General features: G+C 46.2%; 8 protein-coding genes across 8 annotated transcripts; 4 read left to right on the forward strand and 4 right to left on the reverse strand.

Moving 5' to 3' along the window:
- Positions 1-412: 412 nt before the first annotated feature.
- Positions 413-1282, forward strand: F4813DRAFT_390641 (uncharacterized protein; the record flags this gene model as incomplete). Its single annotated transcript, XM_049247048.1, has 1 exon — positions 413-1282. One exon carries the CDS (start codon positions 413-415, stop codon positions 1280-1282), a length of 870 nt encoding a protein of 289 aa, XP_049098565.1.
- Positions 1283-1674: 392 nt separating this feature from the next.
- Positions 1675-3380, reverse strand: F4813DRAFT_381448 (Sds3-like-domain-containing protein; the record flags this gene model as incomplete). Its single annotated transcript, XM_049245678.1, has 2 exons — positions 1675-2898; positions 2952-3380. The coding sequence occupies 2 exons, from the start codon at positions 3378-3380 to the stop codon at positions 1675-1677; spliced, it is 1653 nt and encodes a 550-aa protein (XP_049098566.1).
- Positions 3381-4960: 1580 nt separating this feature from the next.
- Positions 4961-9081, reverse strand: F4813DRAFT_397473 (uncharacterized protein; the record flags this gene model as incomplete). The annotated part of the gene is made up of 3 exons (XM_049247946.1): positions 4961-6488; positions 6547-8804; positions 8904-9081. 3 exons carry the CDS (start codon positions 9079-9081, stop codon positions 5349-5351), a joined length of 3576 nt encoding a protein of 1191 aa, XP_049098567.1. The 3' UTR covers positions 4961-5348.
- A 1827-nt stretch (positions 9082-10908) lies between these two features.
- Positions 10909-12654, forward strand: F4813DRAFT_363788 (uncharacterized protein). The gene has a single exon (XM_049243740.1). The coding sequence runs from the start codon at positions 10929-10931 to the stop codon at positions 12153-12155; it is 1227 nt and encodes a 408-aa protein (XP_049098568.1). The 5' UTR covers positions 10909-10928; the 3' UTR covers positions 12156-12654.
- A 1376-nt stretch (positions 12655-14030) lies between these two features.
- Positions 14031-15536, reverse strand: F4813DRAFT_363792 (P-loop containing nucleoside triphosphate hydrolase protein). The gene is made up of 3 exons (XM_049243741.1): positions 15377-15536; positions 15095-15320; positions 14031-15037 (listed from the first exon to the last, which is right to left on the reverse strand). Exons 1-3 carry the CDS (start codon positions 15442-15444, stop codon positions 14756-14758), a joined length of 576 nt encoding a protein of 191 aa, XP_049098569.1. The 5' UTR covers positions 15445-15536; the 3' UTR covers positions 14031-14755.
- F4813DRAFT_390645 (HRDC-like protein) lies at positions 14143-14658 on the forward strand (the record flags this gene model as incomplete). Its single annotated transcript, XM_049247049.1, has 2 exons — positions 14143-14274; positions 14335-14658. 2 exons carry the CDS (start codon positions 14143-14145, stop codon positions 14656-14658), a joined length of 456 nt encoding a protein of 151 aa, XP_049098570.1.
- Positions 15537-15930: 394 nt separating the features above from the next.
- Positions 15931-17589, forward strand: F4813DRAFT_381451 (pseudouridine synthase; the record flags this gene model as incomplete). The annotated part of the gene is made up of 1 exon (XM_049245679.1): positions 15931-17589. The coding sequence occupies one exon, from the start codon at positions 15931-15933 to the stop codon at positions 17587-17589; it is 1659 nt and encodes a 552-aa protein (XP_049098571.1).
- Positions 17590-17711: 122 nt separating this feature from the next.
- Positions 17712-18895, reverse strand: F4813DRAFT_130583 (GPI-GlcNAc transferase complex, PIG-H component-domain-containing protein). The gene has a single exon (XM_049238706.1). It carries the CDS (start codon positions 18635-18637, stop codon positions 17834-17836), a length of 804 nt encoding a protein of 267 aa, XP_049098572.1. The 5' UTR covers positions 18638-18895; the 3' UTR covers positions 17712-17833.
- Positions 18896-19914: the final 1019 nt, after the last annotated feature.

Here is a 19914-nt window from a genome sequence, read left to right on the forward strand (position 1 = left end):
ATCCGTTGATTACAGAGAAAGTATTCGGAAGGAATCCAATCATTCCGAGTCATCTCCCACTGGCCGACATTATACACTATACTACTAAACACTATACTACTAATCGGGACCCCTTCCCCCAAGCAATGACGTGATTCGAAGGTTCTCTCCATCGTTCGATTGATTTGAAATGCGCAGACAGAGACATTTTTAGACAGCTGAGCTAGGCTACTGATGTCTATATAAGTCATACCCGACATCGAAGTCGAGAATACACTAACCTAGACAGTTATCATCATCCCATCCCATCCCATCCCGTCTCATACCAAGCTTTCTCTTTCTCTTTATTATCTAACCTAGTCTTCTGAATCTTATCTGGCGCAACCGCCTTTCATAGATCTCCATACCTAGCCCCTAACCTCTAGCACCAAAAATGGCCATCACAGCCTCTACCGTGCCCCGCGGCCCCGTAACCGCCAAGATCAACTTCAACAACCGGCCAGCCCCCGGCGTCGTAGCCTTCAACTACGTAGACAAGCCACCAGCAGGCCTGCCCCAGCGCAACCTCACCGTTGACGCGCATGAAGTCACCGTCATCGATGTCCGCGGTCGGGAATCCGAGTACACGCTCGACCGGGACGCCTTCCAGATCGTGCAGGGGTTGCCGCCGTCAGCCGAGGAGACCGGCGCCGGCTCCGGATTCACGGACGATGCTTCCATCGCCGCGAACTACTACCCCGAGGTCGAGAAGCTACTACTCGACAACATCCCGGGCAGCAACCGGGTCTTCATCTTCGACCACACCATCCGACGGGCTGACCCGGACGCGCCGCGTCGTGCCGTGCTTATAGCACACATCGACCAGACGCCGTACTCAGCTGAGAAGCGTGTGCGGCGGCACTTGGGAGATGACGCGGAAGAGCTATTAAAGGGGCGATACCGCATCGTCAATGTATGGCGTACGCTGAACAAGAACCCCGTCGAGGCGACGCCCCTAGCCTTCGCGTCTAGTTCCAGCTTGAACGATGAAGACGTTATTCCCGTAGAACACCGGTACCCGGAAGGGTATATCGGCCAGACAGCTGCTATTGCGTACAACCCCAACCAGAAGTGGCACTACCTCAGCGGTATGACGGGCGATGAGCGTCTGCTACTCGAGTGCTTCGATAGTGAAGGTACCAAGGAAAATTCTGGTGTAGCTGGTGGACGATTACCTCACACTGCTTTCGAGGACCCTAGGACGAGGCCAGACGCAGAAGGGAGGGAGAGTATCGAGATACGGGCACTAGTATTCGGTCCTTGAAGATGCTACATTTAAAATCAATATTATACGAGTTTACGGTTCCCTTAGGTACCTAGTTAGGACACTTTAATAATGGTATCGTTCAGCATTGCTTTTTTATGAAAGGATCGCTATATGTAAAAAATACAAATCTAATGTTCCCGAGCGCCTATTCATGGATGGTGCCAATTCCCACCACGATCCGGATATACCTAATCGACCAAGTCTCACTATGGATGCATGTTGCTTCCTCCGTATGACTCCAGGCTTTATGCGTCCTGAGAGACCAAATAAAATAAAACAAAAACCCCTCCGTAAACCTTACGGATATCCACACATAACAACGCTGGGGCGTATGATCTCTCTGCCCTATGATAAAACCGAAGATGAATAATAATAAAAACCCCCTGCAATTAGGCCTTTCGCTTGCCCCGTGCACTTCCCGATCGACTCATCACAACACCACCCAGACTACTCTGTCTACTCATCGGAATTCCCGGCGCGGAATCCTTCCCCACAGCTGGGGGGTCCTTAGCGCTTCCGCTGTTCTCTGGCTCGATACCTGCGGCTTCGCCCCTCATGTCACTATCCTGAACACCCAAGGATTCTGATAATGCGTCTGTGGAAGGCCTTGGACCCTGCATGTAAGCTACATATTTGCTCTTATGCAGCGGCGCGGCCATAGACTCGAGTAGCCTCCGGCCACCATTATTAACATCAAGGTTGGCGCCAACACCGTGCTTGTTCTGGTATGTCTTCAACAGTTTCATCACTGCAAGATCTTTATCTCGGTCGCTTTCGTTCAAGGTCGGAGGAGTATTCGACTCGTCTCTTCTATAAGCCTTCGAGTATTGCGAATGAGTAAGAGGGGGGAGCTTAGGCTCCGAGCCGGCCACCTTATCGAGATTTCCCGGTATCTCGAAATTGGCCAGACCCTCTATTCCTAGGACCTGGTCATCGTAGAAATTCTGTTGACCATGTCCACCTCGAGTACTTCGCGTAGTATGTGAGGGCTGTCGCTCCATACTTACTGCAGAAGGTTCATCTTCATCGTCATTAGCGTCTGCGACACTCTCATCAGGAGTAATAATATTGCCGTTTGTGTCTCGGCGTATCAACAGATGCTTGTGGGCTGCTAGGGCGGCGGCATTATAGGTCATGGCCAGTTCTTTATCGGTGAAAAGCTTGTCAATGCTGTAGACTGGTCCCGTCTCCTTACGTAGACCTCTGATTCTTTCGCTCGACCAGAAAGGTGTAGTGTTAGAACTATCAAGAGCACCTCTCTTGGGAGCTGGCGAACCCTCCTCATCGGCAGCATTTCGCTTCCTCTTCTTGTTATCTGAGTAGCCTGGGAGCTCCTCCATCTCTCTTCGTAATCTGGTATTTCGCTTCCCATGCGTTCCTCCAGGGCTTGCGGGGTTGGTGAGGCTGTATTGATTCGGGTGTAGAAGAAGAGCAGAGCCGTCGGCAATATCCAGGGCTTCCTTTTCTTTGCCTAATCGGTACTTCTTAGAAGTAATACCATTAATAAGACGGTCTCTAAGGGTGTTTGAGAGAGTTCTGTGTTCACGCTTGGCTAGTTCGACTTTGTAGGCGTGTGTCTTCTGGTGTTCACGAAGCTTCCTCTCGTATTCAATCTAACAAATGTAAGCTTCCAATCACGTAGATCATAAAGTTAGAGAGAGCGTACCTTGTGGCTAGTCATCTCGTAGTCGCGATGCTCGACAAGGTCTTCTATCTGATGAACCCATTCGGAGAATGTAGGGCCTGCCATTTCGAGCAGACTTCGCTTAGGGCTACCATTACTACTAGCATTTGTAGTCTGCTGCGCATTGGTAGCATGCTGTATTTCTCGGTACTCGCGATCAATTGCATCCAGAGGTCGATCGGCATAGGGATCGACTCGGCCGACGAGGTTAACATCGATTTGTATCTTGTGGAGTTCATCTCTGTAATGTTTATCTTTGTCCCGGCTGAACTTGTCAGCCAAAACAGCTAAGCGGTCATTTACGACCTGCCGCCTCTTATCGCGTTTAGATTGGGGCAGAGGAGACGTTCGGGTGGTCTTGTTGGAAGTAGTCGCTAAAGCTGACGACTGGGCAGATTCGGTTGCGGCCATTCTGAGCTGATCAGGTCAGGGACGAAGGGTGTAATAGTCGATTTTAAAGGTTGGAAGATAGATGAACTCGTAAAGTAGGGACCTCGGTTGCTTGAAAGTAGTAGGTATGAGGGGTAGAAGGTCGTGTACAGCCGATTGAATTGTATGGAAAGAGGTGCAATTCAAACTGCGAACGTGGTAACGTGGTAGAATGGTAAACCGGTAAAACGCTTGAAGGTCAAGTTTTGCTTCGATGTTTTGTCAACATAGGGAAATTTAAAAAGGATGAGATTGGAGGGCAGAAACAAAATTTACATTGAGAAATATTGGGCAGTAGCAGTTTGAACCTAACTGCGGTATGGGTATTGTGAATGTAGGTGTGTCTTGTCAATTGTTTAATGGGTGCGAGGAAAAAGGTCAGGCAAGTCGACAGCAGGATCAATCGATTAGATAGTCGCGAGCCGATTTCACTTACACACCTGTTGTGTGACCTTACTCTAACCAGTTGGACTAGCGGAATCGGCAGGTACGGAGATACGTACCACAGGTACTAATATGCTGTATGAGAGCAGGTGACGGACCTTGCAGATCTAGGCAGTCCCACTTGCCGAAATAGGATAATCTCAAGCTTTAAGTAGGAAAGTAGGATGTCAAGAGTTGCTTCTTGAAGGGAAAAGGGAATTGAAGGGAACATTGAATATCTACGTGTATTAAGGTTAAGGATCAATTATCTAAGGTACAGAATCAAGAATCAAGAATCAAGAATCAAGAAAGCAACATATTTTGCCAGCTTTACGGAAGCGAGCTACATCAGAATACTTAGGCAGACGGTGAATAAATGCAGCCAGCCTCCTAGCAGATAAACTGAGCCCTACTATCAAATAGCTTAGGTACACCGTACTGTGCCGGTATAACGGGTGCATACATAATGTAATTCCAGCCACTGCCTCTGCCTCCTAGGATATCACTTCAAGCCACTGGCTATTAACGCTCTCCCCTAAGACACATAGCTCTCCAAGCTACCTTGTCTTAAATCCAACGTATGTACAACCAAGCTCAAGCCACCAAGAGTCTCAGTCCTAGCGCGATTGTTCCAGAAACTCAACGAACTTCAAGCCTAACTACATCTTTTGCTTAGTCTCTTCATGATACAATAGTCAGCATCATACATATACTAACCTTCGACCGGTGTATCGCAAGGAAGGCAGCTAACGAGAGCATCGTCAAGACTAAAACTATTGCGCGCCGTAATATATGATTATGATGTATGAGTTCGTGAAGATAATCCTCATCATCGCCGAACTGGGCTATAATTGTGGGATTTAGGAGTAACTTCGACATGGTGACGATACTTAGGGGTTTATGATAGTGACATTAATTAGACACGATTCTCTACAGGAAGCTTATTGCGAGCTTTATTATTTATATTGCACGCATAATAGGAGATAGGGAGGTTGGTGGGAAAATTGAAGGGGTGCAACATATTTGCAAAGGGCGGATCCCTGGGCTTGTCTAAATAATAAACCATTTAGAATTCATCCTCTCATGCCATAAGGTAAGATCGTAACTAGTTGGTTTCGCAAACTATTCGTGTTTATTATGGTCTCTATGGACTAACTAGGAAACTACCCCTTAAATACAAGGAAGTGCTATCGTGAATTCGGTTTCCTGTGCGGCTAAGTACTAGTCGGTAGGCAACGACTACGTGGCTAGATGCTAGGCTATAAGCCTTATAGAATTAGCTGTCTACGTCGTTGATCAAAAGCCGGCCAAGCTCTCATATATAGTAGGCAGTGTATGAAGCAAATTACCCTGAAGTAAGACTGATGCCTAAGGTAGTCTGGTGGATCAAGGCTTAAAGAGAAACATGAGATATCCGACCTACGGCACCCTACGAGTGAATATCGACTCCTGTTGATACAGTGCCTTGAAGTTGGCTTGAAGTATTCGGTTTAGTAAATATCTTATACTTAGACCAAGATCTACCCATTAAGCAAATCTGGAAGCAGATGCTTCTCGCAGGTCTTTAGGCACATCCCATCCGTGTGTATTTGCGGCCCGAATGTATGCCTCCAACGCTTCGAAGATACTGTAGTCCATCCGGCTCTGTTTTATATTGAGCAGGCGTGCTGGGTTGGGATCCGTATTGCAGATAGCTAAGCGTACTTGTAAGAGAACGTTTTCTAAACTGTTTGCCGGTGACCAGCCCGTGTTTGTTAGAAGCTCCATACACATAGCTCCACCCGCCGTGACATGGCCACCTCCACCGCTAGAGAATGGAAGAAAACGGGGGCGAACTACGCGAACAAATGGCGGGGACATGGGGAATTCGCGGAGAAAGCGGATCTCAAGGACGATGCTAGTTAGACCAGCCACCTTCATGTCCTGCGCTAATGGGAGGTCAGAGTCGAAGGAGTGCAGCTCCACGATCCATTGGAACATATTGTTGATCTTTTCAAAGTCGATATACCAACCTAATTCATGAAGAGGTGTTGTGGATTGTACCTTCTCTAGCTTCTTGATCTCCTGCCCGAGAGCCCTTTGAGCAGCCTTGGTTGCGTATGATGGAGGCGCTAGTTGTGGAAGAGTAGCGAAATCAAGCGTTCCAGGGCGAAAATCAGTTTTATATATCTGGTCCTTATAAGAGACGCCTTCCTTTGGGGAGAGGAACAAGATGTCCTCTTCATCTTCGTCGCTGCTGACCATCTCGGGATTCTCTGGCCCCCCTATATTATCCACCAGTGATACCGTCGAAGTATTGCATCTATATTGCGCTGAAGGTATAGCACATCTTGGAATAAACATAATTTTATTCCAAGGACCCAAAATGCGCCATTTCGGATCTTGTATGAACTCTGACACTCCAGGAGGCGCCTTCTCGCTGATGTGTGAAGATTGAAGGTTGGCCAAAGGCCTGGCTTGTCTAGCAAGGATCCCAGCCGCATTCCCAGAATCGTTCCGATCCGCCGCTGATGTAGGGCGAACGAAAAGGTACCTACACTGAGTCCAATGACAGTGTTGTATCACAAAGAAAGGATTGTTGCTTTGAAACTGCTCAGGCAGATTGACAAGCTCGTTTAAGCTGACGACGGCCCGAATCCTCAGGGAAGAGTTAGGCCATATAACTGACTAGGCAATGATTAGAATAGCAGCTTCATAACGTGAAAGTAGACTGAACTACACTTACAGATTTAGTATTCGTACCCGTATAGCCAAAGCTAGCATCAAACTGCCTGGCAAAATAGATACCGTCCCCATAACTTCGACCATTTGCGGTGACGTTATAGTTCAGACCCTGGCGAATAATACTATGCCAGTTCCCAAGCTTGCTCCCGTGCCAAGCAACAAGGGTCTTCTGGGGTTTATTAATACTCTTCAGGACCTCGTTGAAGCGGTTTTCCTTCTCTAAAGACCCTTGGGCGAATCTGAATTGGATCCAACCATCAACGCCATAAATCTTCTCGGGGTGTGGAACTGCCCCAGCATCCGTAGGACATTCATCGTCTACCTGTACGATATATGACCTATTTGAAGCCATAATCCATCTTAGTAGATCCACGGCTGCCCGTGGCATTCTGTTCCACTTGAACAGCTGTTTATTGTCCATTAAATACTGCTTCATGTCTGCGACCGAAGGGAAGGTAGTAAGTATGATTAGCATGGAGAAAGCCTTGTCGTGCACGCTTTGGATATCGTCTAAATCTGCATCGCAGAATATAAGATGGCCTGGTACGATATCCCCTATGTGAGAGCGGATGGTCTGACCATCAACTAGGCCAAATCCTAACAACTCAGAGGTATTGTAATGAGGTAATGTATGTTGTACCATAATCTCGAGCTGTAGCGAAACCCCATACTTGTATACGATACGAACATGGTGCAGCACAGTCATGGGTTTCGTCTCCATCTCGAGACTGGCGGGGACCTCGGTCGAGATAATCACCCATTGGCCTTCTTTAATAGTAACGCCGTCTAACTTACTAATTATTGTAGCGGTAGAATCGGCCAAATTAAATATCACGTCCAAAGGGTCTATAAGTTTTCCCCCATGTACAGGTACGATGCGGGGCGTTGCATTTCCAGACAATTGTCTTTTACTCGAGAGCGCGAGAGGATCTTGATTAGAACGTGCAGATGTGTAGGCTCCTAGTATCTTCGGCACTTGTAAGTTTAACCCTGTGGGAAACTCCCGCATGACAGGATTCCCTGCCGTCAATGAATCAAACAGACTAGTATAGCAGAAGCTAACTAGGAGGTCGACAACTTTAGGTTGGCTCAGGACCTCATGATCTACGTCTGGGCCGAAGCCTATGTTCATGTACTGGTGAAGACAGAGGGGTTCGTTGCAGACATACGGTCTCAGAGCCTCAAAGTTTCCTTTCATTCTGCGATGGCAGACTGTACAGTAGTCTGTACATCTAACTAGGTAGCGCAAGGCAAACTGTATGGCAACGAGTGGCAAAGATACCTCGCCGTCACTTAGCATGTGATCATTAGCGAGAATAGGAGGCAACTGAGCTTTATTAATGGATTCCTCTTCGTGTTCCGCGGCCTCTACGCCTTTGGATGATGGTTGCAGCCCTGAGAACGACTTCATTTCATGCATCCGTTTTATTTCCTTCGCCACATCCCAGGAAACGCCACGTTCTTTCCTCAGCTTCAACATTGGCGCGAAGTCTGCGTTCATGAACTCGTCGATCGACTTGCTGACCCAAAATGTATGTAGTTCTGGGTCTTGTGATACGTCATTCGCAGTCGCCTCAGTTCTAAAAGCAGCTATGGCTTGTTGATATGAAGGTTTCTTTTTAGAACACCTTCTTAGACGAAATTTCGCTCTGGCATGTCCAGCTTGGCTCTGAAGTACGTCTTCGATAGTAGTGTAATATCGGTCAAATTTGATGAGTAGAACGATGAAGTCTGAAGAGCTAAGACCCCATGCTTCGTGTGTCTCCTTAGAAAGACATAATTTGGTCACCCGAATTGATATTGATATCATGCTTTCATATATGCCGTCCTCAAATCCACAAATCTTCCCCACGTGAAATCCTGCCTTGAGCACAGACCGAAGATCTCGGCGGATTCGCTGCAGAAGCAACGGTGCAAGTGGCGCGTCAGGCTCAAATTGAAGATGTGGCCTGTTCTTTTTTCCTGTTCCATCACCAAACAGCTCGTCGTCGAGATCGTCACCATATTCAAAGGGCACATCTCCCTCACTGCTGTCTGATAATACTGCATCATCCGTCATGTCGATATCTGTATCTTCTTCCTCGGAGCCGTCACGCTCTAGGACAGCCCGAAGTCTTCGAGAGATGTTGCTAAGCATGTCTTGTACTTTCATACCCGCTGCCTCGGATATGGATTCCTCTAGAACATGGGCAACTATTGGAAGTGTATCATCATTAGTGTAGACGAGGAAAGTGTTCTGGTCTGGATAACCTTGCACATCTAATTATATTATTAGTTGATGGGAACTTAGATAAACTAGAGTATTAAGGGGGTGGATGCTAGCGGTACTGGTATGAGAAATAGGATAAGAGAACTGACCTTGTGGGTGGACACGGATCTCAACGTGAGAGGGTTTAGGCAGGTTAGGATGGCTAAACACGAACGTGAATTCATCTTCGGCATCCCCCTTCTTGATGGCTGATATATGGTCATCGTTTCTTTCGGCCGCTAGCTTGAAGTCGGCTTGGAACTTCAGCCTCGCTTCTCGCGGAGGCATGATGCCTTCGCACGGCTGTTGAGTTAAACGGCTGTCTGGTAGTTATAGAATGGCCCTAAGGTTTGTGGAAAGTTTTTATTAGTAACATGTATCAACTCTTGCACATGCCGCATAAGTATGCCTGGAAAGAAAGTGACAACAAGGACTAATATGATCCAATGCGATATTAGACCAGGAAGATTACTTACTTGGATTACGTAGGGCTAGAGTTTATAGCAAGTAGAAGATGCGAAAACAATGGTAAAGTAATAGACTGAATAAATCAATAAACGCTTTGTTTAACGAAGTGAATGATAATATACTCCTTGTCCACCTAAACTATTATTGCCATGAAAGGGGAAGACAAGACATTGCGCATGTCTGGAATTTGTTTGCTGCACCGTAGCCGTGTGATGACCATGTAGCGAAGAAACTAACACGGATCACCTTATCAATGGTAGAATGCTAGATGATATTTTCCGTGGATATGTTGGATGATGATGTTAGATGAGGGTGGGGATTTTGTAGTAAAAATACAGCGAAGACGGCATTGATATATGATTGATATATGAATGTATTAATGCATTAACGTGTAAGGTACAGGTAGAAACTTACGCCCCCTAAGGCAAGTACATGTATGATAAAGTACGATAACCCTATATCGATATGAAGGATGGGAATGAGCGAACCTCCAGAATATTTAGTTTAAGACTGTGAATGTGGTGCCCAGAAGATGTACCTACCTAGGTACCTAAGATAGCAAATAATGCATACCTAGGTACACAGGTAGGTACGACTAGAGAGGATAGACTAAGGTGAAGTTGCGGTGATATACATATTACAACGCTGACTAGAGAATTTCAGTAGCTTGAGGAAATAAATATGGCAAGTTATATACCTAGGTAGGTAGGTACCTATTCTTGCTTGCTAACATGACAGTATAATTCAAGTGTATTATCCGGGTCGTGAGGCTACGGGTAGCTTTATGCAGGTACCCTATCCCAATGATACATGACTCAGCCCTATAATGTGCACAAGGTACCTACCTAGTTAGGTACACATACGGTAACCTTAGGTGCTTAACCAAAAGGTATTGAATGTATCTGATTAGTACCTAACCCAGTTTGATGCCTTGAATATAAAGCCCCTGGCCGAAGCTACCTCGGCTGTAGCAAAGTCGGCTGCCTATTTCCTTATCGTGAAATTTAGTCCTCCTAAATAGCAAACCTTATTGCGTGCTTATAAGGAAACCTATTGTTCCTTCAGCTGTGAGTAGGAATGTTGAGATATTGGAGCTGCATCCAGCTTGACATTCAATGTTGTCGAGATTCAAGAAGATGCAGTTGTCGTAATAAGCTAAGTTAGGTAATGTACATGTAGGAGGTAGCTTCCGATCCAAATCCACAATTCGCCCCACTGTACCTTGTGTGTGGATCTTTGGTAAGGTTGTTGGGCTCTAGCGGTAGTTTTACCACGCGGGGTGATCCTGATGCTACTACCAAAACAAGCTTAGCAGAATCGCGTCAAAAAAGATTCCCCATTCTCACTCAAGCAAATAACGTACATACACATTTTGTACTCTAGTTTCTCAACCGAAACAAGAGGTAAAAATTATCAAAAAATTAATATTAAACAAAATTAGTTGGACATTATCTCATATGAACGTTATTGGGTTGTTATCTAAGTAGGTACCTAAGAATATAGTATTTAAGTCAAATATTTAAAATGGGTTGTGTATGCTTACCTAAGGTACCTAACCTAGAGGTGTTAGACACTTATGTGAAATATTATGTAATATAGAATAATCTAAAATGCGCAATGATGATTTACCGGCAATCTAGTACCTAACCTAAAGGTTAGTTTCCTTTATGTTAACATGTCAATATGATTCCCATCAACGTCGACATTACCTATTTTTAATACGAAATCTATACGAGCACCCTACTATAATGTCTTGGGATTCTAAATCTGCCGTTAGACGACGGCAAAATAGCTCTGTGGGCTCTTCTAGATCATTGCCGCACCATATAAGACAGCAGTCGAAGCAACCTCTACAGCCAAAATCTCCTCATGTTACCGACCCATTCCTCCAAAGCTTCCTCGCCCCGTCGTTTGATCCGGCCGATTATCTTAATTCTTCACTTCCAACACTCCAAACCGCAACGTCCTCATCTTCAACTCGAACAACGGATAGTGCGGTTCCCTTAGCAGAACTATCTAGTCAAGCTCAGACGCAACTCTCCCAATTGAATGCCCATACGACGAGGCTGACCACTATTCTCACGCAACTGACCGACGATATATTACGGAGCGGGAGCCGGCTAGCATATGAGGTTGAACTCCTGCGCGGCGAGACGTTAAGCCTATCGGAAACATTGTCAGATGGTTTACACGAAGAGATCGCAAGGTTCATTCCGAAAGACACACAAGAACAACCAAATACCAAAATAAACGGAGCTGTTACGCTCACTGAGAGACGACCCCCAGAGGCGACAGCTCCCACAAACCTAGAATCTATTCCACAAAATAGCACTAGTCTAGACCCACCATATATAAATCAACTGCAAACCTTGACATTAGTACGTTCACGATTAGACACAGTGGTTAAAACATTTGGTGAAGCTATGGAATTCGTGTTCCCGCCTTCTGAGCTTTCCGTCAGTTCGTCATTCCTCTCCGTCTCAGCACCGGAGCCAGGGGTAGAAGCGCACAGCACAGAAGAAAAAGGACAGCAAGTGCTCAAGCAGCTGAAGGAAGATATATCAACCTTGCTCACGAGAAGTGCCGATCCTGTTGAAGGGATAGAGAAGGCTGCACGCCGTATTGAGGAGCTTAAGGAGCTAACAAAAGTATGGAATGGAACAGCAGAGGAGAAAGGAAGGACGAAATTCATTGAGGGTCTGGCCAAAATGGTCGAGGATCGACACAAGGAATTACTGAAGGAGGTGGAGCAGAATAGCCGCCAAGATGGCAAGGCAGATCCGGATAACAGTTCTAAGAAAGCTGCTGCTAGCTCTGATGGAGGCGGCGCGGAGAACAAACCCCTGTATGGAATAATGAGCCAGCTACAGAGGCTCCGGGCTGGCCTACAATGATTCAAAAGGTCAAACCCTCAAGTGTGTAGCATTTGATTGTGATCTGAGCTACGCGGGTATGCGCGGATGGCTGAATTTGTGTGATAACATTTCAGTAGCCGATCAGGAACTTCGTATTTGTGTTCAAGAACAAATCAAACTTGTTCGTCTACCCGGCTGATATTAGCGAATGTTTCTAACCTATATCTATATATAGGTAGCTGTGTATGATCGTGTTATTTGGGGAATTGGTGACGATGGTATAGTTTGTGCCGTTGGCAAGCTGATGTCATTGCTAGAGCACCGCTGTGCTCTTGTCTCGCTTAGCTCGCGCTGAATGGCGGTTGAAGTAGCTAGCACATTTGTGTTATAAAAGTACATCTACTAAGTAAAGCGATTATGATGTAATTCGATATTACTGTTTCCGCCTTGGAGTGAAGAAAATATCCTAGTGTTAAATCCTCACTACCTGCTAAGTTAGTAGAACGCAGCTGTGTTGACTATACACTTGCCATGTAACCCTCGCCCCGAATTGACTGTCTCATCGGCTAGCAATGTGAATAACAGCTGTGCTCTATCAAACAGTTTATAATAGGTAATCAATATTATATATACCAAAAGGGCGGTGAATGATGACGGGAAGCAATTCAACAGACAAAAATTTGAGAGATATGACCTGAATACACTATACGAGCTTGTCCGCGATTACTCTATGTCTACGTCTACGAGATCTGATTTTTTGGCTATCGTGTCTGGTAGTGACTTTGATAATGGCAGGTATGCTATATCCTACTTGAGAAAGCCGACCTTACTCAATACGTAATATGAATGTTAAGTTGAATGCGAGTGGATAGTATGTCTCAAGCATCATATCCATCATATAGCTTAGACGCGTATCTACGGAGTTCGCCTACGTCTACAACCGAGCGATTAGTTGCCAACCGGACACCAACAACTTCGGTAGCCCACAATGAGAGGACTGCTACACTTCAATTTAAACTTCAACTTCAGTCTTGGCAATGTAATTTCGATAGAGCTGCGGAATTAAAGGACTAGGGAGTAAAGAGAGGGGAAGGCGTATATACATTCTTGAACTTAAAATAGAGGATTGGTTATAATGAGTTACCGACGGATTGGTAGGCATTAAACGCCTAGAACGACCCACTCTATAAGGTCCACGGGCATATGGAAATCTACATGTACAATACCTAGAGTCTACAGCTCATCCCAAAGTCTAACCCGATTTGGCAAAAGCTGGGACATTGGATCCAACATTCTGATTGGCTGTATTTGACGGGGTCCGCTTTGGGGTCCGCTTTGGGGTGAGTTTTTGGCGTTTTTAATTGCTAGAATAAGGCTAAATGCCCTGTAATTACAGCGCGTTATAACCATTAAGTTCCCTATATTATAGCGCTAAACACTTAAGTTTTAAGCATGCTTTATCTAATTAATTCCTAATCGATTAGGAATTAATTAGATATGCGCTTACCTATTTTTTATTTTTTACTTATTTTAAAATAAACTTTTTATATTTAAATAAAATAAAATAAAAATTAATAATTAATCGATTAATAATTAATTATAAATCGATTATATTAAATTTATTTATATTTCATTAAGTCTTATAATGCTGTATAAAAGCGTATATTTACATAAATATAATGTTAGTGAAATGGTAGTTGAGTTTTGGGTGCGCTAGTACTATTATGGTGTAAAATGGTCCACATATGCCTAATTGGGTTAGACTTTGGGTTGATGGTCAAGGATAACTTTGGGATGAGCTGCGCCCTCCAATACCTAACATAGTGTACATGTACCTAAGTACCTAGGTTAGGCACTCCCCAGAAGAAAATCTATAACCCCACATACGCTTAATACGATTTGACTTACATCTTACAACGCGACAAGAAAAAGAAAGTTGACCTAGTCATCTCATTAAAACTGTTGGATTTATTATTTACATCGAAAACCCGGCTCCAAAGTTCTGAGAAAAATCAAGACTGTCATAATGAAGATCTTAGAAGCACAGTCAGCTGTGTTAACTAACGTCGAAGTTTACACATTTTTGAGCAATCAAGCAAAACAATATAATGACCAAAAGCGCAAGGGACCTACAAATTTGGAGACACTACGTAAAGAGGTAAGCTTAAATTTCACCCTGAAATGATATGCATAGCCTAGTCTGATGGATTAAACATAGGTGCTGCAGTATTTCGAGAGCCCACCAGGTCCTCTGAGTCAGAAGCCGTTGCCCTTTGATGCAGCGGTCATCCCCGAGTTGATTAAGAGACTGCGCCAGTACCAGATCACCAAAGGAGAGTGTATCATGCTCTTCAACATTCGCCCCACTAACGTTCCAGTCCTAAATACTGTTATCGAGGATATGGAAGACCGCTTTAATGGCGATCAGCAGCAGGAGATCCTCGATATAATCACCGAAATCCTCGGGCAGTTCCCCCAGGCGCCGGAAGAGGGTGACCAAGGAGACGGCGTTATAGAAACCACTGAGAATGGACACTCATGAGGATCGTAGACACCGATAACAATCTTAAGTTCTTAATATGGCTTATGTTCCGGGCTCTAGGGGGCACTTGACAAAGAGGTGCTATCATTCTTAACACCTACAAGATCAAACACCCTCCCTCACTTTGCCCACCATCAGTTACAATCGTCTTTACTGCGGTATTGCAGATCTCCTCGAAGGCCAGCTTTAGAAGTTCGCCGGTGACAGCCGAGCACTCGACGTATTTATCCACTCTCATCTCTTGCGACACATTATGTCCTTCCTGAGGATATATGATGCCATTAGGATCAGTTTCGGATCTTAGGTCTCTCTTGAGGCCGACGACAATTATAGGGAGGTGGTCACTGGTTCGGAAGTTGGCATGGACCTGCTTAATCCACTAGAAATGCAAGATTAGAGACATGGGAGTATTGGAATAAGGAGGGACGATACGTACGATTCTTTGCATATTGATGAGACTCAGTCTTTGACTGATATCGTAGCAAATCAAGACCAAATCCGGTTCAAGCAGCCTCCAGTCTTCTGGGCTGGAAGTGTCATAGAACTCAAGACGATAAATATCCCTTCGGTTTCGTATCTCGAAAACGAAAGGCTGGTTTATATCTCGCAATAAAGTAATAGGGGCATGACCTTCAAGACTGCTGCTACCTCCACTAATCCGCCTGTGTTACGCATTAACAAGAGTACGAGTGATATTCAGATAATGATTTCTACGCACGATAAAAACGTTGTTTTCCCTACTTGCTCATCCCCAAGCAGGAGGATTTTAATTGTCACGGCATCCATCAATAAACTTCAGATTTGATTTCTTGTAAATTTAAGGCCACCATCCCCGAGCTGAACGAGAGCATTGAAGTTGATAGTGATGGGAAGTGAGCTGCCCCAATTAATTGCGAGTCTACCTCTTTTACAGTATAGGTAGCTTTTAAGGGACTACTATCGATAAGGCCTTATAGCGAGTGTTTTGACTCATGTCTAGGTACATGTAGGTATTAGGTACCTACCTAATGTACCTATATTTTAGGTACCTGCCCAGCTGTATTTTAGGTACAGTAGTACATACAATACCTATTTGATATAGAGCCTCGAAAAAAAATAATACCCCGACATAAAAAGTTGCCAGAACATTTCCTGACGTGGATGTGGATGAAACCCTTCAGTGGCAGGTGTTATAACCAACGCCTTCAGACATCTCTAAGGTCTTTCCCCCTCGCATCTCGTCAAGAGATTCGAAGTGGATTTTCTACGGGACTTACTGCATTAAAACTCAAGATGGATAAGAGGGATTCTACCTACGATAGGTGGACCAAGGATGCGCTTATAAAACGCATTCGGAGGCTCGAGGAAAATCTTCTCCGCGCTGGCGAGCATAAATCAGAGGTGGCCCACGGGTCTATCACGAGCACAGCAACAGAAGAGGGTGCTACTAGTCCACCGAAGAAGAAGAAAGTAGGGCGCAAAATTGACCCTTCGAAATACTCGACGCGGCTCGTAGCGTTTAAACTGGCGTATCTGGGTAAGCGGTACGGCGGCTTCGAGTATGCGGCGAGTGCCAACCTGCCGTCTATCGAGGAAGAACTTTGGAAAGCTTTCGTCAAGGCGTGCTTGATCTTTCCTGAAAACCCCGACGAAGTTAACTGGGACCCTTGGGAGTACTCCAAGTGCGGCCGTACGGATCGTGGCGTCAGCGCGTTCGGCCAGGTCATTGTTGTTCGGGTCAGGAGTAATCGGCCTCTCCCAAAAACGGAGCAACTGACAGAAGCTGATCAAGTAGACGAAAATGGAGAGGCAGCAGAACTGGATGCAGCAGCCGAGAAGACAGAGAAGAGGGAGTTCAACGACTTCACGGATGAGCTACCATACTGCAGGCTTCTGAACAAACTCCTACCCCCTGATATCAGGATGCTGGCGTGGTGCCCCACGACACCAGCCGACTTCTCTGCGAGGCACGACTGTAGGGAGAGACAGTATAGATATTTCTTCACGCAGCCAGCGTTCGCACCGATACCGCAGAGCTTCGAGAACCCAGACAACTCTTCCAAAAAAGTGAAAGGGGGCTGGCTCGACATCGAGGCTATGCGGCAAGCGGCTAAGAAGTTTGAAGGCCTCCACGACTTTCGAAACTTTTGCAGAGTCGACCAGAGTAAAATCAACATCAACTTTGAGCGGAGAGTATTCGAGAGCGACATAGTAGAGGTGAAAGGCGCAGAGACCGCTCTACCATTCTTAGATCGCGAAGAGTTCAGGCCTTCAGGCATGGACTTGCAGGAGAAGTTACCCAAGGTATACTATCTTCACGTACGAGGGACCGCGTTCCTATGGCATCAGATCCGATGCATGGTAGCGATTATCTTCATGGTTGGTCAGGGCTTGGAAGACCCCTCGATAGTAGATAAACTTCTCGATTTTGAGGCGGAACCGCGAAGACCTAACTATCAGCTTGCAGACGAAGTCCCGCTGGTGCTTTGGGATTGTATGTTCCCTAGGCCAGAGAAGCCCGAGAACGCGCTTAAATGGGTGTACGTTGGGGAGGAGAACCCCTTAAGCCAGCACGGGATAGGTGGCCTCTTGAATTCCATGTGGGAATACTGGCGTGAGCGGAAGATGGATGAACTATTGGCAGGCCAACTACTGAACATAATATCCTCCCAGGCGGATATTAGCCTTCGAAAGGACCCGAAGGCACCACCACACATCCCATCCACGACAAGAACGTTCGAAGGCGGCGACACAGAGCGTCTGGTGGGCAAATACCAACCCCTTCTGCAGAAGCCTAGGCTTCCGTCACCGGCGGAAGTTTTCGACCGGGAGGCAAGGAGAAAGGGTTTCGTAGACGCGGCAGAGATGAGGGAGGCATGGTCGAAAAGGAGAGAGGAAGCAGCAGACAATCTGCCATCTAAAGAACTATCACTAGAGGAGGGAACGGAGTAAGTGGATATAGAAGGAGAAAATAAAGAGAGGAGACATAACATAACACATCGCTATATTGCAGACACTTAAGCTATGCAACGCTCTCGGGGTATCATACTCCATAAGTTAAAACTCCATGCCATCCATCATAGCCATACGCCAATCAAATAAACCCGTCCTAAACCACTATCCACGAGTCCCCAACTCCCCATCCATGTCTACGACGCGGCTGCGGCGGCTCACAGGGAGACGACTCATCGTTCTTCTAAGCCGTGCCGTCCCCCTGAGACCTCCATTCTTCTTTTCCGTCCTCCCCATCCCGCCCATAAAGACACTCCCTCGCGCCCTTCCACACCTTCTCCAAGATACGCGGTCGCGGGAGCAGCTGCGGAAACACGACGACGATGTGCTCCTCCCCTTCGACGATGACAATCAGGTAGTGCCGGACCTCGAAGCCACGGAAGGCCTCGTTGATCAGGATGTCCTGGATCTTGTCGGTGGGGATGAAGCGCGTCCTGAGCGCGGAGAAGACCGTTGCGCCGCTGGAACTCGTCTGGACCCCCAGACCTCGCAGGACTAGGAGCCGCTCCTCGGCGCCGATGCGCAGCGAGAGGAGGTATAGCGTCCCTACGCAGCAGGGGATTAAGATCCACGGGGGCACGGAGTGCGCGAGCTTAGAAAGGAGGGATCCTAGGCGCGAGGATAGCAGTACGTTGAGGGTCTGCTGGACGAAGGCGAGGGAGAAGATAGGCGTGGTAACGAGGACGTCGATGGGACTATTTGCGGCGGGAGCACCTGTCGTCGTCGTGGTAGAATTCGATTGTATATTCGCTACTGACGCCTTCATCGACGGCAGCAGTAGCGGCTGAAGGGGTGTTGTCGAGTAGTACGAGCTCTGGGCCGCGTACATCATGAGCACGACGGCGAGTGCGAGTAGCAGACGCACGAAGTACACGGCCCCGAGGGCAAGACGTAGCGGCAGCGTCTGCGGCGGGAGGGTCGACACGATGAACTCTGTTGTTGTCGGGGACGGGCGCCGGATGCGCAGGTACGGCGCTGTCGTTAACATGACATCGACTTAATCGGAGAACTGGGTTTGCGAAGAGAGCAATTGGGTGGTGTATGGGGGTATCGTGAATCTGATTGAGCATGTGGGATTTCTAGTTGATGTGCTTGGGGATAGCTTAAGTTCCTGCAGAAGAATAATCCTAGAATTTCGTGATATGTATTGAGCAGTGAAAGTTTAATGAGTCATGGAAAGGACATGGTGCACAATGGCTCGTGTATGTAAAGCTATCGAAGCTTCCAACTTCCAACATAGTCAAGCACGAGGTGCCGATTGGACACTTCATTAACCGAATCGATGCAATTGTCGCATACTTCATAACTGCAAGTACATCAATAGTTACAAGTTACCCAATCCCGAACTTTACCCCGCACAGCCCCACTCACCAACCCAATATGTATATAAGACCAAATTCCAAGTAAAAATTTCGACTGTAATGGTCTATTGGTCGAAGGCGCTTAAAATTCTCGTACTGCTAATCCCAATTCCATCAGAACCCCCGGGGCGCGCCCACTGCAAATGCTGCGGTGACCACCTATCCGCTTGGGCAACCAGTGATGTTTAGGTGGTCCTATGAAATGGAGGGGACACTTCAGGGAGGCCTCACTCTGCAGAGCACCTCCCCCGCCGCATGGTGTGGTGGAACACGCTGACCTGGGGACTTGGGCTAGTGGTACGAGATGGAGATTGTCAACTCCGTTTTTCTTTTTTATTTCGGAAATTATTCGTAGCGCATTTGCTCGATGCTGATGTACATCAGGTTTGCCATAATATTTAGTGATAAGAGGTTGTGACATGTTAAAAGTATGTTTTTTGACCCGTTCGAACTCGCAACCTTGAAAATCTTGACTTTGCGTTTGAATCGGATAGAGTTGCATTTTACACAGCAACTACACAGCAACAATACAGATACATATATGCTATCTTTCTTAATAGTCACATCCATTGCCATTTAACCCATTTTAAAGTTATTAAATAACTAGGTACCTAGTATTAACAAGCACCGTAAAACTCCAGTCAACTAAGCTCAAACATCAAGGTATAATGATAATAATAATACTAACTATAATAACAGACTATCAAGAAAATTCGGGTATAGCTTTAATCGCCCATCCCCGCAACCGGCAAGCAGATTAGCAGCAGGCAGGCAAGTAAGAAGCGAAGAACAAAGATGCCGTGAGGCAACACCATTCTTGTCGTTAGACTTTTCTCTTCTGGTGGGAAAACTCAAGTTTGTTTGTCTGTCTGTCTGTCGTGTCATAGCCCTTTTTCCTACGGGA

This window comes from Daldinia decipiens, assembly GCF_022478715.1.
Source record: "Daldinia decipiens strain CBS 113046 unplaced genomic scaffold F4813scaffold_22, whole genome shotgun sequence".
NCBI lineage: Eukaryota > Fungi > Ascomycota > Sordariomycetes > Xylariales > Hypoxylaceae > Daldinia > Daldinia decipiens.

Bases quoted from the DNA above. Each gene is read 5' to 3' on its own strand.
- F4813DRAFT_363788 (XM_049243740.1), top strand. From the start codon at position 10,929: ATGTTAACATGTCAATATGATTCCCATCAACGTCGACATTACCTATTT.
- F4813DRAFT_130583 (XM_049238706.1), bottom strand. From the start codon at position 18,637: ATGTTAACGACAGCGCCGTACCTGCGCATCCGGCGCCCGTCCCCGACA.
- F4813DRAFT_363792 (XM_049243741.1), bottom strand. From the start codon at position 15,444: ATGGATGCCGTGACAATTAAAATCCTCCTGCTTGGGGATGAGCAAGTA. The intron at 15,321-15,376 runs GTGCGTAGAAAT...TGCGTAACACAG, and splicing joins GGGAAAACAACGTTTTTATC to GCGGATTAGTGGAGGTAGCA. The intron at 15,038-15,094 runs GTACGTATCGTC...TTGCATTTCTAG, and splicing joins TCATCAATATGCAAAGAATC to TGGATTAAGCAGGTCCATGC.